Source organism: Artibeus jamaicensis, unplaced genomic scaffold (genome assembly GCF_021234435.1).
Source record: "Artibeus jamaicensis isolate MK-2021 breed Jamaican fruit bat unplaced genomic scaffold, CSHL_Jam_final contig_923, whole genome shotgun sequence".
NCBI lineage: Eukaryota > Metazoa > Chordata > Mammalia > Chiroptera > Phyllostomidae > Artibeus > Artibeus jamaicensis.
The window spans coordinates 8,766,765-8,780,572 of record NW_026522014.1 but is presented as its reverse complement, the minus strand read 5'-3'; the positions used below and the strand labels follow the sequence as shown (position 1 = coordinate 8,780,572).

General features: G+C 35.8%; 1 protein-coding gene across 8 annotated transcripts in view; it reads right to left on the bottom strand.

The window, feature by feature from the left end:
* PHF14 (PHD finger protein 14) overlaps positions 1–13,808 on the bottom strand; it is a 184,620-nt gene that overhangs the window by 158,873 nt on the left and 11,939 nt on the right. For all 8 annotated transcript variants that reach the window (XR_008389646.1, XM_037167350.2, XM_037167348.2 and 5 more), the window contains exon 4: positions 9,720–9,864. Coding sequence is in view for 7 of the 8 variants with exons in the window: in XM_037167350.2 (XP_037023245.2) it covers positions 9,720–9,864 (145 nt within the window). In the remaining variant the exon portion in view is untranslated. The remainder of the gene's footprint in view (positions 1–9,719; positions 9,865–13,808) is intronic.

The window sequence follows — 13,808 nt, the reverse complement described above, 5'->3', positions numbered from 1 at the left end:
AGTTTCCTTATAAGTCAAATATGCATGTCTGGGATTATAAATAATATTTAAAGTTATTATTTGGGTTTCCAAATCTGTCTAAAATTTGCATAAAATTAAAGAGATTTTCCCTGATTTTGAGCTTTAAGAAGGTAGGTGGGTGTCAAAGCTGTCCGCCAACAGGATATTCAGGCAGCACGTCACTGTCAGCGTCCTGGTAAGATCAGGTTTTCATCATTCAAATTCCCAAAACTCAGTTTTGTCTACAAACTAGAGACGATGAGCCTCTCAGTATCTGACAAACCAATCTAACTCACTAGAAAGTGACATCGCCTCCAGTACGATTATTTCTTCCTCAGTACAAAGATATAAAGAAAATGTATTGGCATCAACAAAATACTGATAATCCTGGAATCCAATAAAGGGAAGCTGAAAAAAATGAGAGATAATTTCACCCAGACTATAAAAAACTATGCTGTACCCGTGATGGGTTACAATAAATACCATTTCCCTGATGGCTACAATAGTGACTCCTAAATAATCTTATTTTCCCTCAATGGTACTGGAGACACACCAACTTTATATAACCCAATTTCTCTTCCTCTGTAAAAGAAGACATGGCCCTCATGTGAAAACATCCATCAGAGAAGCAATGTATTCCACATACAGTAGTGCAATAGATCACGACTTAATTCTAGTCCAGATGGATGCCCTGGTCATCTTCAGGCCTGGGTACTTTGTCTCATCTCCTAAGACACATTCATGACCTCTCAAGACATGTTGCTTCTACAGAGAGCCAAATGTGAGCCATCCCAGGACACTTTTCACCAGGTTTATTCTAGCAAGGGATCCTGGTGACAAACTCTAATGGGCACCAGAGTAACCTTCCACAAAATGAAGACATGAGAAAAACCACTATAAGAAACATATATAAATAATGATCACCTCTCAAAGGCTTCCCACTTAGGCTAGTTTATATATCCATGTACATTACAGGACTGGAAAGCCTTGTGACTTCGTGACACAGCTGTGCACTGAACGGACAAGAAGAACCTGAACTGGAGAGTGCCTCCTTTCAACCACTAAAGATACCCAAATTAAAGGAAATAAATAACTACATAAATAAGTGAAACAAATCACTCAGAGAGAAAAAGGACAACATACAACTCATAAACAATTTTTAAGTAACATTAGTTTACTGGATGTCATTAATAGGTCAAAATCCATGTGTAAGCATTTTATTCACACATTACTACCATTCAGTACAGACTATAATTAAAACAACCCAGTAGGCAAGAAACTAAGAGTTGATTTGCAGCTATGATTTACATAAGCTGCCTCAAAATATCCAATAATTATTGTCACCCTTAAGCTAGTCAATGGCTTTATAGTAGTGCTAATGTAAAAAGCCATATAAAAGAATGCCAAAGAAAAGATTTTAAATAAACTAGAGTACAAGATAAGCAAAGTCATCAAAATTCATTAATTTCTTTAACATCATTAAATTGTGTTAGTAATCATCATCTTCATCACTGACAGATCATATAATTAAAAGGAAATATAATTTCCTTCTTGGGAGCAGTTATCATTTATTGTCACCAAAGCAAAATATTGTATTTAAAGAAAAATTATAAAGCAAAAGCAGTCGACCTGCTTTCTCAAAGGGTTACAGAGTAATACAAGGGAAAAGAATCTATTTTCTTTACAAAATAATGTTCCCTTTGAAGCAAATTCTTTCATTTGTATTCACACAAATAATGAAGCCCTGAAGGGGTTATCCATTTTATTCTTTTCATTCACCAAAATCAAGGTAAATCACAGTTCACGTTTTTTTAGAATAAAGCAACATTTCAATTCTTTTTTTTTTTTGAAGAATATACTACACACAGAGCAAACATTTACACGGATATGTAACAACCTAGGAACAACATCTGGATTGATTTCTCAGAGCCTCTCCTGCAGAACTTCTACTTGTAAGCAGGAAGACTGGTATCACACAAGCTCAAAGAACAACCAGCAAGTGGGAACCTATTTCTACATCAGCTCTACTGCCCCTGACGAAGAGCCCATGCTGTGTATTCACCTTACAAAGTTCTTTCCTTGCCAGCCACCTGCCATTCTTCCCGTAGTTCTTCGACATACCTGTTGGGTATACTCAGCTCCAGACCAAAGTTATAGCACTTAAAACTCTAATCTATTTTAATGAGTGACTAAATACCTTTTTTAATCTTTCTTTTTCCTTTCTTCCATACAAAATAGAATTCAGACTACCACTAAACAATTTTTACTCTCTTTTACCTAACTCTAAATGAAATATGCAAAAAGTGCATCTTCAATATGATTAAAGTTTTTTTAAATATGGGTAAACATAAAATAAAACATTTATAGACATAAAATCCATTTCAGATAGATTAATCATGTTTTCAAATGAGTAAACATAGAAAATATTTCTATGGCTAATTAGGATCAACCTTTAAGTAACACATGCAAAACTATTTTTCCATCATTGCTGAGGAAAAATAGTATAAAATGTGTTTACAGTTGTTTTGAATTACACAAAGATATGGATAGTTCAAACAGGCGGAAATTTTCCCCATTCAACTTGTGACAAGGGACCAAAAGACCTAGAGTCTTCCACCTTCTAGCCATGTGTCTGGATAGACTGCATCTCTGAGGCTGAATTACCTCACCTGTAATATGTACTTAATTATATCTCTCCTACTTATCTCTCACTATAGAAAGGAAAAAATAGGAACACAAAAGCTGCCATTAGAAAAATTTCTCAAACACTTCTTAGTCATTTAAAATAGTATCCTCTCATTACACTAAACCTCTGATTATAGTATCCACTAAAAGGTTTTAAAGTAATGTTATTTATTAGGAAAGACCTTATACATGATACCTGTCAGAAATATACCCTAAAGCACAAAAGAACCAAAGTGCCTTTGGACTTGTAAGTCCAAATGGTCATGACTTGAACTTTGACTACCCAGTACACACTCGTGCAGATATATTTTTGCATACATTAAGAAATAAAAATGGTGTAGGACTAGACTAATAGCAGAATGAAAAATAAATTGGCGGAAAACATCTCTTAGTAGACCTAATCTGATTTAATGCATAGCAACTAAACTTAAGGGTAATTGCTGGCAAGTGCACTCCCTAATTCTCTGTCTTGTACACACACACCTGACATTTTTCCTCAGACATGGTGCAATCAGCGTATCATGAGAACTGACATCCCAGTCAGGGGTACCCTAGTATTACAAGTCAGTTACAAGACCTTGTCACAAAGGTGTTTATACTAAGTGACAGTTTGGAACCCTTCAATTTCAAGAAGAAAAGAGATTTATCTACATTTAGATGAGGTGAGTCCTCTGAAAACTTATTAGACAAGCATACATTTAAAAATACATTTGGACTACTATTTTTAGCAGAACCTCAACTTTGAAGTCTCCCAACTGTAATTACTTAAGGGGTATGTTTTAAAAAAAGGAGGAGAAAAAACATAAAGGAAATACACCAAAACACTAACTAGGGTTGTCTAGATATGAGGAGTATTAGAAATGTTTTTTTTTCTCTCTGTTGTCTATTTCCCACAATTTATTTAATGTTCATGTATTGTACTGTGATGGGCAAATAGTTTCTCTCTAAAATGAAGCATTCAAGTTCATGTTTAACCAGGAGATGTGTAAAGGCAAGTCGTATTGCTGGATTACAATATGGAAACCTGTCATCTAGGCACCTGACTTTTCAATAAGCAAATAAACTTTAGTAACACTAGCTTCCTATTATGCTTTAGAAAATTTCCTTTTCTCAATTAATTTTACATGAAAATTCATGTAAGAACTTGTAAAGTAGTAAATTGTGACTATAGCAGAAGAACATTCTAAACAGTGAAAAATACCACAAAGTGAAAAGGTACAGGACAGGGTAGAAAAAACATTTGTAAGGATGAAAAATAATTGTAACACAAAGAGCAGGCAAAGGATAGTCAATGAGAAAAAGACTAGTAAAAGCTCATTTTAAAATGGCAAAGCAGATGTATAGCAAGTAACAAAATAAAATGCAATGGCCTGTTGGGGAAGGTCATCACCATCACCAGTGAACCCAGCAGCTGGACCTCGGCAACTGAAGGCTTCCCCACTCCCTCCCCTGTATTTGGAATTGTGCATTTCCCTGCGCTAGGAGCTACCCAAGTATACAGACTGGAGATAGAAATACGCTGATGAGATTATCTGGACTTGGTACTGCCTGAACCCTGTTAAGTCTTCCTGTGTAAGTGACTGGCCTCAGCTGAGGCTTTGGCATAAATTTTTTTAAAGATTTTATTTATTTATCTTTAGAGAGGAAGGGAAGGAGAGAAGGAGAGAAATATCAGTGTATGGTTGCCTCTTGTGCGTCCCCTGCTGGGAACTGGCCTGCAACCCAGGCATGTGCCCTGACTGGGAATCGAACCACGATCGTGTCATTCGCAGGCTCACGCTCAATACACTGAGCTACACCAGCCAGGGCAGCATAAATTTTTTTTATCCTCATTCAAGGACTTCTTTTCATTGCTTCTAGAGGAGACTGTGGGAAGAGAGAGAGACATCAATGTGAGAGAGAAACATCAACTGGCTGCCTTCTCGCACACACCCCTAACTGGCAACCTGGGTATGTGCCCTAACCTAACCAGGAATCAAACCTGCTACCCTTTGGTTTATGTATGGTACTCAGCTCCATCAGAGCCATACTGGCCAGGGCAAGGCTGCTATGTAAGCTTTTAAGGTTCTTACCAGCAGGTGCAGAAAACTACTTGTCTTGTGGCTGCCTACAGTAAGTTTCCTAAGTTCCTTTGCTTATTAAACTTGCCACCTACCAACCTGGAGTGATGTGCCTTTTTCTTCAGTGGCTCATATGCAGACTGGTAAGTCCCTAATTTATATCTCTAGTCCCAACATCTTACTACACCCAGAGAGTTTAAAACCAAACTTATCCTATCTACCTCAAAAATCTACTCCTCTCTTGGATCACTGCAGTGGTCTCCCGAAACCATCTCCCTGAATCCCACCTTAGACCTAGCAGACTACTGCAGTCTAGTCTCCACCCAGTAGAGTGATCCTTCCAAAATATGTCAAATCAGATTAGTGCTCTGATCAAAACTCATGTATGTCTTCCTAGACCCATCACAGTAAAACCCAACATCAGTACTGTTAACCTGCACGGCTTCGCGTGGTTTGTCCCAGTCTCTATCCCACCACAAAGCAGCTCACTGATTCAGTTCCAGCCATACCAGTCTCTGTACCATTACACAACACTCCAAGTATGTTCCTATTCCAAGATCTTGACACTCACTACTCCCTCTTCCTAGAGTGACCCTTCCCCAAATATTCATGTGGCTTCTCCCTTACATCCTTCAGGTCAACTGCTCAAATATCACCTTATCAGACCGTTTTATCACTTTTGATAAATTCAAACTTCTACCTATCCATTCAACTACCTGCACCCATAGCATTCCCACTAATCCTTGTCCTGGCTTATTTTTCTCCATTGCCCAGATCACCACTTGACATACATTTATTTATTCATTTTTCCATTGCCTATCTTTCTTACTTAAACATTAACCCCCATGAAGTCAGCATTTTCTATATTCTATTTACTTTACATGTGTAAAACCTACAGAATACCTAGTACATGGAAGGTACTCAACAAACATTACTGAAAAGAATAAATGAATGAACAATGGAAAGAGGAGACATTCCCACAGTAAGCCTTAATGACAAGCAAGGGCAATTTCATGTGAAGGCAAGAGGATGGGTTAAACGGCACAAGCCCCACAGGGCCCCCCAGGTCCCACAGGCCCAGCAGACCCTCAGAGATGGCTGTGAGGAGTACTGTTACACCAGAAAGGCAGGCAAAGGCAGGGCCACAGAAACATTGTTTGGTGGAAGTCATGGCCGTGATAGAAAAAAAATAACTGTCCTGGCCGTGTAGCTCAGTTGGTCAAAGCGTTGTACCAATACACTAAGGTCGTAGGTTTGATCCCTGGCAGGGCACATAAAAGAATCAACCAATGAATGCATAAATAAGGGAAACAACAAATCAATAGCTCTCTCTCTCTCCCTTCCTCTCTCTAAAATCAATCAATAAAATTCTTTTGAAAGAGGAAAAAAGTTACCATATTTTGCTATCTATAATGTGCACTTTTTGCCCAAATTCTTGGGGGAAAAATTAGAATGCACATTATACATGGGTAGTACTAATGCTATAGCTATATAAATGTTTTTAATTCTTTTACTTACACTTAGGCATTAAAAGTGTAACTCTAGAAAGCAATAATAATACCTATATGCAAAATAATACCCTGGAATATGATCACTGGTCTTGTTTCTAAATATAAATAAATAAATAACTGAATTGAAAATTAAAATGAAAGTTTTTTTTTCCTGAAAGCTTGGGCCAAAAACCTGGGGGTGCATTATACACAGCTAGATACAGTAACCGACTGGAAAAAATAAAATGTTACCACAGAGTAACCTTGAAGACACCTTCTCAACCAAGTGATCAAAGTAACATCACCAGCAACTGGACAAATAAATAGGATATGCTTTCTAATATGATGCACTGATAATACAATGAAACTTCTGTGATATTCCTGCCTGAAGCACATACTCTGGATCTGATGATGAAAAAACATTTAAAAAACATATTAAGGACGTTCTATAAAATAATTGGCCAGTATTCTTCACAAATACCATGACACCATTAAAGTCCTAGAGGAGATCATTGGCAAGAAAATCTCAGATATTCCACGCAGCAACATTTTTACGGATATGTCCCCTAGAGCAAGGAATATAAAGGAAAGAATAAACAAATGGGATCTCATCAAAATAAAAAGCTTCTTCATGGCTAAAGAAAACAGTATTAAATTAAAAAGACAACCAACTGTATGGGAAAACATATTTGCCAATGATACCTCAGACAAAGGTTTAATCTCCAAAATATACAAAGAACTTACACGACTCCACTCTAGGAAGACATCGAACCCAATTAAAAAATGGGAAAAGTACTTAAACAGACACTTCCCCAAGGAGGACATACAGAATATCCAGAGACACATGAAGAGATGCTCAATATCGTTAGCTATCAGAGAGATGCAAATTAAAACCACAATGAGATACCACTTTACACCAGTCAGGATGGCTATAATAGACAAAGCAACAAACAACAAATGTTGGAGAGGGTGTGGGGAAAAGGGGACCTTAGTTCACTGTTGGTGGGATTGCAGACTGGTACAACCATTATGGAAAACAGTATGGAATTTTCTCAGAAAAATAAAAATTGACCTGCCTTTTGACCCAGCAATTCCACTACTAGGATTATACCCCAAGAATCCTAAAACATCAATTTCAAAGAACCTGTGCACCACAATGTTCATAGCAGCACAATTTACAATAGCCAAGAGTTGGAAGCAACCTAGGTGCCCATCAGTAAATGAATGGATAAAAAAATTATAGTACGTATACTCAATGGAATTCTATGCAGCAGAGAGAAAGAAGAAGCTACTACCTTTTGCAACAACATGGATGGAACTGGAAAGCATTATGCTGAGTGAAATAGGCCAGGCATTGAAGGATAAATACCATATGATCTCACCTTTGACAGGAAGCTAAAGAATAAAACAAACAAGCAAATAGAATAAAAACAAAGACGCTGAAATAGAGAACAAGTGGGCAGCAACCAAAGGGGAGAGGGAAGGGAACTTAAGGGGAAAAAGGGGGAGGGATTTTGAGGAACAAGCATGAAAGACACAGAGATGAGGACTGGGGGGGGAGGGTAATGGGAGGGAGGGGGGAGACCGGGCGGGGTGGGGGTGGGATGGGAGAAATAGATTTAAAAAAATGTACTTGAAAAGTAACTAAATAAAATTTATATTAAAAAAAAATACCAATGGCATGAAACACAAAGGCTCAGGACATTTTCTAGATGAAAGGTGACTAAACAGTCAAGACAACTGAATGCAATCAATGATTCTAGATTTTATTTTGCTAGAATTGACATTACTGGAGTGATAGGTAAAAAAATGTGAATACAGTGGATAGATTAGATAATAATATTCTATCAGTCCTAATTTGCTGACTTTGATAATTATGTGCTTACCAGTATATAAGAAAATGCCCTTTTTCTTAAGAAATACATACAGGTATTCAGGGGTAAAAGGGGTATTATATCTACAGTTTACTCTCACAGAGGTCAGAAAAAAAACTTTCATATGAATGAGTACATAAAACAAGTATAGCAAAATGTTACCATCTATTATATCTGCATTTAAAAACATATGACTTCTTTGTACCACTCATAACTTTTCTGTAAGTCAGAAATTACATCAAAATAAAAATTTTAAGTAAAACATAATAAAAAACATTAGAAAATTATAATCAGGAAAAATACTTTCAATATGTTACAGTGACTCCTATTTCATTTTAAAAGATGACCTCTATATATTCTCCTTTCAAGTTCAAAATTTAAAATAACTATGAAAGACGTGTATAACATCAGTAGACTTAAAATGTAACTTTTTAAATACTGTACTACATTCTACTAGATTAACATATTGGACTTTTCTACACCTAAATTTCCTTTAAAAACTAGAACTAAATAATGCCATGAAGAAAAAATGTAACACTGACCATCAAAGAAATACTGTGGCTTCCACGTAATAAGATTTCCATTTTAATTATTTAAAAACACATTCAGAGTGGGGCGGGGGTGGTTGTAGAAGGTAAAGAAGTTCAAACATATGGTGACAGAAGGAGACTAAACTTTGAGTGATGAGCAGCAATATATGGATGACATATTATAATATCACCCCAGTGATTACATTGAAAATTGAGAAAACAATTTAAAGTTAACATAACTTTCATATCTGAAAAAATAACACCTATCATACTTTAAGGACTCAGTATGTCTTACATGAATTGAAACATTGGTGCACTATTGGTGGGAATGCAGATGTGTGCAGCCATTATGGAATACAGGATGGAGTGTCCTTTAAAAATTAAAAATGGAACTCCCTTTTGACCCAGTGATTCCTCTTCTGAGAATATACTGCAAGGATCCCAAAACACCAATACAAAAAGTATACGCACCCCTATGTTTATAGCAGTGCTGCTTACAATAGCCAAGATCTGTAAACAGTCCTAGTGCCCATCAATGAGTGGATAAAAAAGCTGTGGTACATTTATTTACACAATGCAATACTACGAAGCAATAAAAAACAAGAAAATTCTTACATTTCACAACAGCATGAATGAACCTGGAGAAAATTGTGCTAAATGAATTAAGCGAGTCAGCGAAAAGAAAAATACCACACGATCCCACTTACGTGTGGAATCTGATGCACATAAACAGCGAACAAGAAAGTAACAGAAGGTCAGTACACAGAAGACACTGGCAGCTGCTGAAAAGTAGGGACAGGATGAAAGATGGTGAAGGGATTAACCAAAGACACGGACAACAATGATGCACAGTCCAAAGACACGGACAACAATTTGGGGACAGCCTTGAGGAGGGCTGGATGAGGGAGGGGAAGGGGAGAAATGTGGGAACAACTGTAACAGTGTAAACAACAATAATTTTAAAAAGAAACATTATAAAAAAATCTTAGAATAGTACAAATATAAAGGAGTTGATTTTACTTTCATAACTTAGTTTTGATCAGCCATTTCTAAAAGGAGGAAAAAACAAAGCAAGATTACCTTCATGGACTGTAATTCCACAATTGTCACACTGAATGATTTCATCAGCATCTTCACTGTTATCTCCGAGACAAACACAGCAAATCAGAATGTGGTCCATTTTTTGAGAACTCCAGTTTTGACTCTTCTCAAGAATCAGCGAGTCCTAATATTAAAATATATCAGAAGAATCACATATTTAAGTTAAAAGGTAATTCTAACAAATAAAATTCTCTTTAAATGATTTTGTGGATTTTCAAAATTATGCTGCATTCTCTGTCCTTTTAGTAATTTCAGAGCAGACTGCATTTGAGTTCACCTCTTTGTCAAGGACCCTATAAGAGCCCTCTAATTTATCACTTCTCTGCAAGTCCCACATACCCTCTCCTCTACAAAATGACAAAGCAAACACGCAACCAACAACTCCACATCTGCTTTGCCATTGTGAATTATGGTCTAAACTTTTAAACTGGGGGAAAGGAAAAATTTATCCATAATCATTAATCCTATGCGTTGGTTTAAAAGGTATAAAACATTAGGCTCCTACTCTTTGGAAACTTACGATCCCACCTAGAGAGGACAGGACACACATTTATTGAACAAGAATAAATCAATCCAAGATAACATATAGGCAACTATGTATGTGATGGCATAGTTACAGACTCTGTAATCCTCAAGTGTATAAGGGGAATTCAGAAGTCCCAGGGTCATCCACCTACTGGATGATAGATACATGAGCACCTATGTAGGTAGATGTGTATTCGGGTACAGAAAACCATCTAAAAAAGGATCCAGGGTGACTAGTTGCTAGAAGTCAGAGCACTCTACTGGGTTTATGTCAAGAAATATCTGGGTTTATTACTAGTGTAAATGGGTAATAAAGATACCAACCTATCTGTAATATAAAAGAAAGATGTAATAGATAAGTATAAAGATAAAATTTTAAGAAAGGAGTTTGCTTTTAATTTAAACCTTCTGCATTATGGATTTAAACTTTGAAGGATAATAATTAACAAAATGATGATTCTTGTCATATTTAACATATTGGTCTTCGTATTATGTATAAAAGATGGCACTTGAGTCTACATATTTTAAGAACCTAACCATATTCAGAAATAAAAGTAATAAATTAGTTTCATATTATACATTCACTAAATATATTATTTTGTATTATTTTTTATATTTTTATATTCTTCTAAACTGACCAAACTACAAGGTAATAATAGTAATTTATGACTTTGAATGACACCTGAATGTCACAATGACACTTGCAATACATTTCTGTTTAATACATCCAAGCATTCAGTTGATCTGTAAAATAAATCAGAAATAAATGCAAAAGTCAACAAGGAGGAGGTATGACATTTCTCGAGAACTTTAGCACTTTAAATTTTATACTTTGCTTTCTTTTGTTATAAAAGCAAAGTAGTTAATATATGGCAAGCAAATAAAGGTAAAAACTTCCTAAAAAGAAAACGTATGTTTTACAATACTTTGGTCCAGTGAGAAAAAAAAAAATCTGCCCAGATTTTCATCCCATTAGCCATGTTTTGATGTAACAGCATTTCACTTGAGTCAAAAGTACTTTGGTTTTATTCTCATCTCTCATTTAATCAGTATTGAAACTTGAAGGTGCAGTCTTCTCATCTGTAAAATGTGATGATAAAAATAATACCTATCTCTCGGGGTGGTTGTGAGAATTAACAACATAATGTATGTAAAAATGCTCCTGAGCACTGACTGGTATGGCTCAGTGGATTGAGCGCTGGCCCTTGCACTGAAAGGTCACCGGTTCAATTCCTAGTCAGGGCACATGCCTGGGTTGTGGGCCAGGTCCCCAGTTGTGGACACGTGAGAGGCAACCAACCAATTAATGTGTCTCTCGCATATTGATGTTTCTCCCTCTCCCTTCCCCTCTAAAAGTAATAAACAAGATCTTTTTAAAAAATGTTCCTGAGACACACTAGGTACTCAATAAAGATTCATTCCCTTTCCTCTGTACTTCTTGTAGGGGGGTCAGTAGAGAAACATGAGCTGATTCCCCCCATTTATTATTTCGGAAATCTTCCTTGGAACCCCAAAATAAAAGTTGTGAGCCTCAGCGAACATAGTTACTGTAACTTTTTCGCAGACTAGGAAAAGCCTTAATGACCAGAGCTGGATGTCTAAGAGGTGTGATACTCATGTTTATGGGCTTCGACCATATTTCTGTGGTGAAATTACAACAAATCAGCCCTTCAAAAAAAGGTTTATCCATGTGGGAAACAAGTAAATTTCTAAGGATCAGAAAAACTGACATCAACTGGTAGCTCTAATTCCATTACTTACCAACTTTTCTATTTTGCTTAAAAAAAAAAAACTAGTCTAAGCAGCTAAATTATATCTGCACCAACTTCTATACGTATTATCATTTAGAGGCAGAGAAAACAAATTTAACGGTCATCTCTGGCCCTCTGCTCCCCATCAATAGAAACTCTTACTAGAAATGTAATACTACCCAATATAATGGCTGACAGGCTATGCTTCAGTGGGAAAACCTAAATAACACATTCTCTTAAAAAATTATGCTCCAAGTGTCTTCAACAGATCAAACTTGGGCTTAATCATCCTTATAATGAGTATAAAAGCCAATTTAGTATCAATTTTTATTAGCATATTTCTAAAGCTGTATATTATATTCTAAGTTTCTGGAGAAAATGGTTAAGATAGCATTTTCACTACAATATATTAGTTGAAAATAGTACTTTTACTTAAAAATAGAAATTGGGAAAGTTGGTTTCGAATAGTTCAAACCAACCAGTCAAGTTTACTGACTAGAATATAACTTTAACATTATGGAATGACTTAAAGGAATCTATTGGTGATGGTAAGAATAAATTATAGTAAATAATCTCACTTTTCCCTGGGGACTTAACATATATGCCAAAAATTATATTATTGGCCAACAGTCTCAAGTCTCAAGGCTCTAAAACATGTTTAGTGCTCATTTATGTGTGTATGCCACATGATGATTATAAATAATGTATACAACAGGATAAATTCTGTTTGTTTTTAATAGAAGGAAATTCCAGCATACTTCATGTAAAACCAGAATTAAAGAAATCTTTTGACCTGCAGAAGAGAAAAAAATTAGTATAGCAAGAAGTTTGACCCATAGTTCTTCCTCTGTGTTTTTAGAGGTTAAATTCTTAATAATCTCAAGTAATTTTTGTAGTTATAAATTGATTTTTTTTTAGACTTGGAGAAATTTATTTTATTTTGAAAAATGTAAAAAGGCAATTGATTAGTAGGAAGCCCTAAACACAGTGGCTATTTATAAGATTCAGCCAAATTTGTACATTTTAACTAGCAAATCAGATGACAACTACCATTTCTTCATAAGGCAAGACAGTGAAACGCATTTAATATAACTGAGTCTTTTATTTAAAAAAAGAAAAACTTCCATCTGAAAATTCCTATTGTAATGATTTTTTTCATCATTAACTCAAAACTAGTTTTAAAGTCCTGAAAAATGAGAACCGGTCTCTGAAACTACTACACAGCCCTTCCCAAAAAATCTGCTACAGGAAACTAAAATGTAAGATAACCTTAGTGAAGCTCAAAGTTTCAAGATAAAAGTTTGAGAAGACACATAACCATATTCTTAGGCGATTGTTCATAATGCTCCAAATTCAAAAATGCCATAATACCATTGACAAAGGCAAGTGCCCATATGCAAAAAATGCCCAATTCTAGAACAGTAGTTCTCAAGATGTGGTCTGAGAATTCTCCTCTAGGGAAGTCTACAATGTAAAGGCTATTTTCATGATACTAAGGTTATTTGCCTTTTTCACTCTTGTCATGGGTATAAGGTAAAGCTTTTCACAAGCTACAAAACATGGGATGGCATTATTGATCTGACAACTTACGTGGCTCCGTATATCTCATTGTTTGAAGTTTCAGTTTTAATTGGAAATGGTAAATATTGATATGTAGCCTACATAAATGACTGGGATCTCTCAATAATTTCTTTAAACCTCACTTGAAGATGTGTTTACTGATTTTGAGAGAGATTAAGAGAGAGAAAGAAAAACTGGATTGGCTGCCTCCCATACATGTCCCAAATGGGGG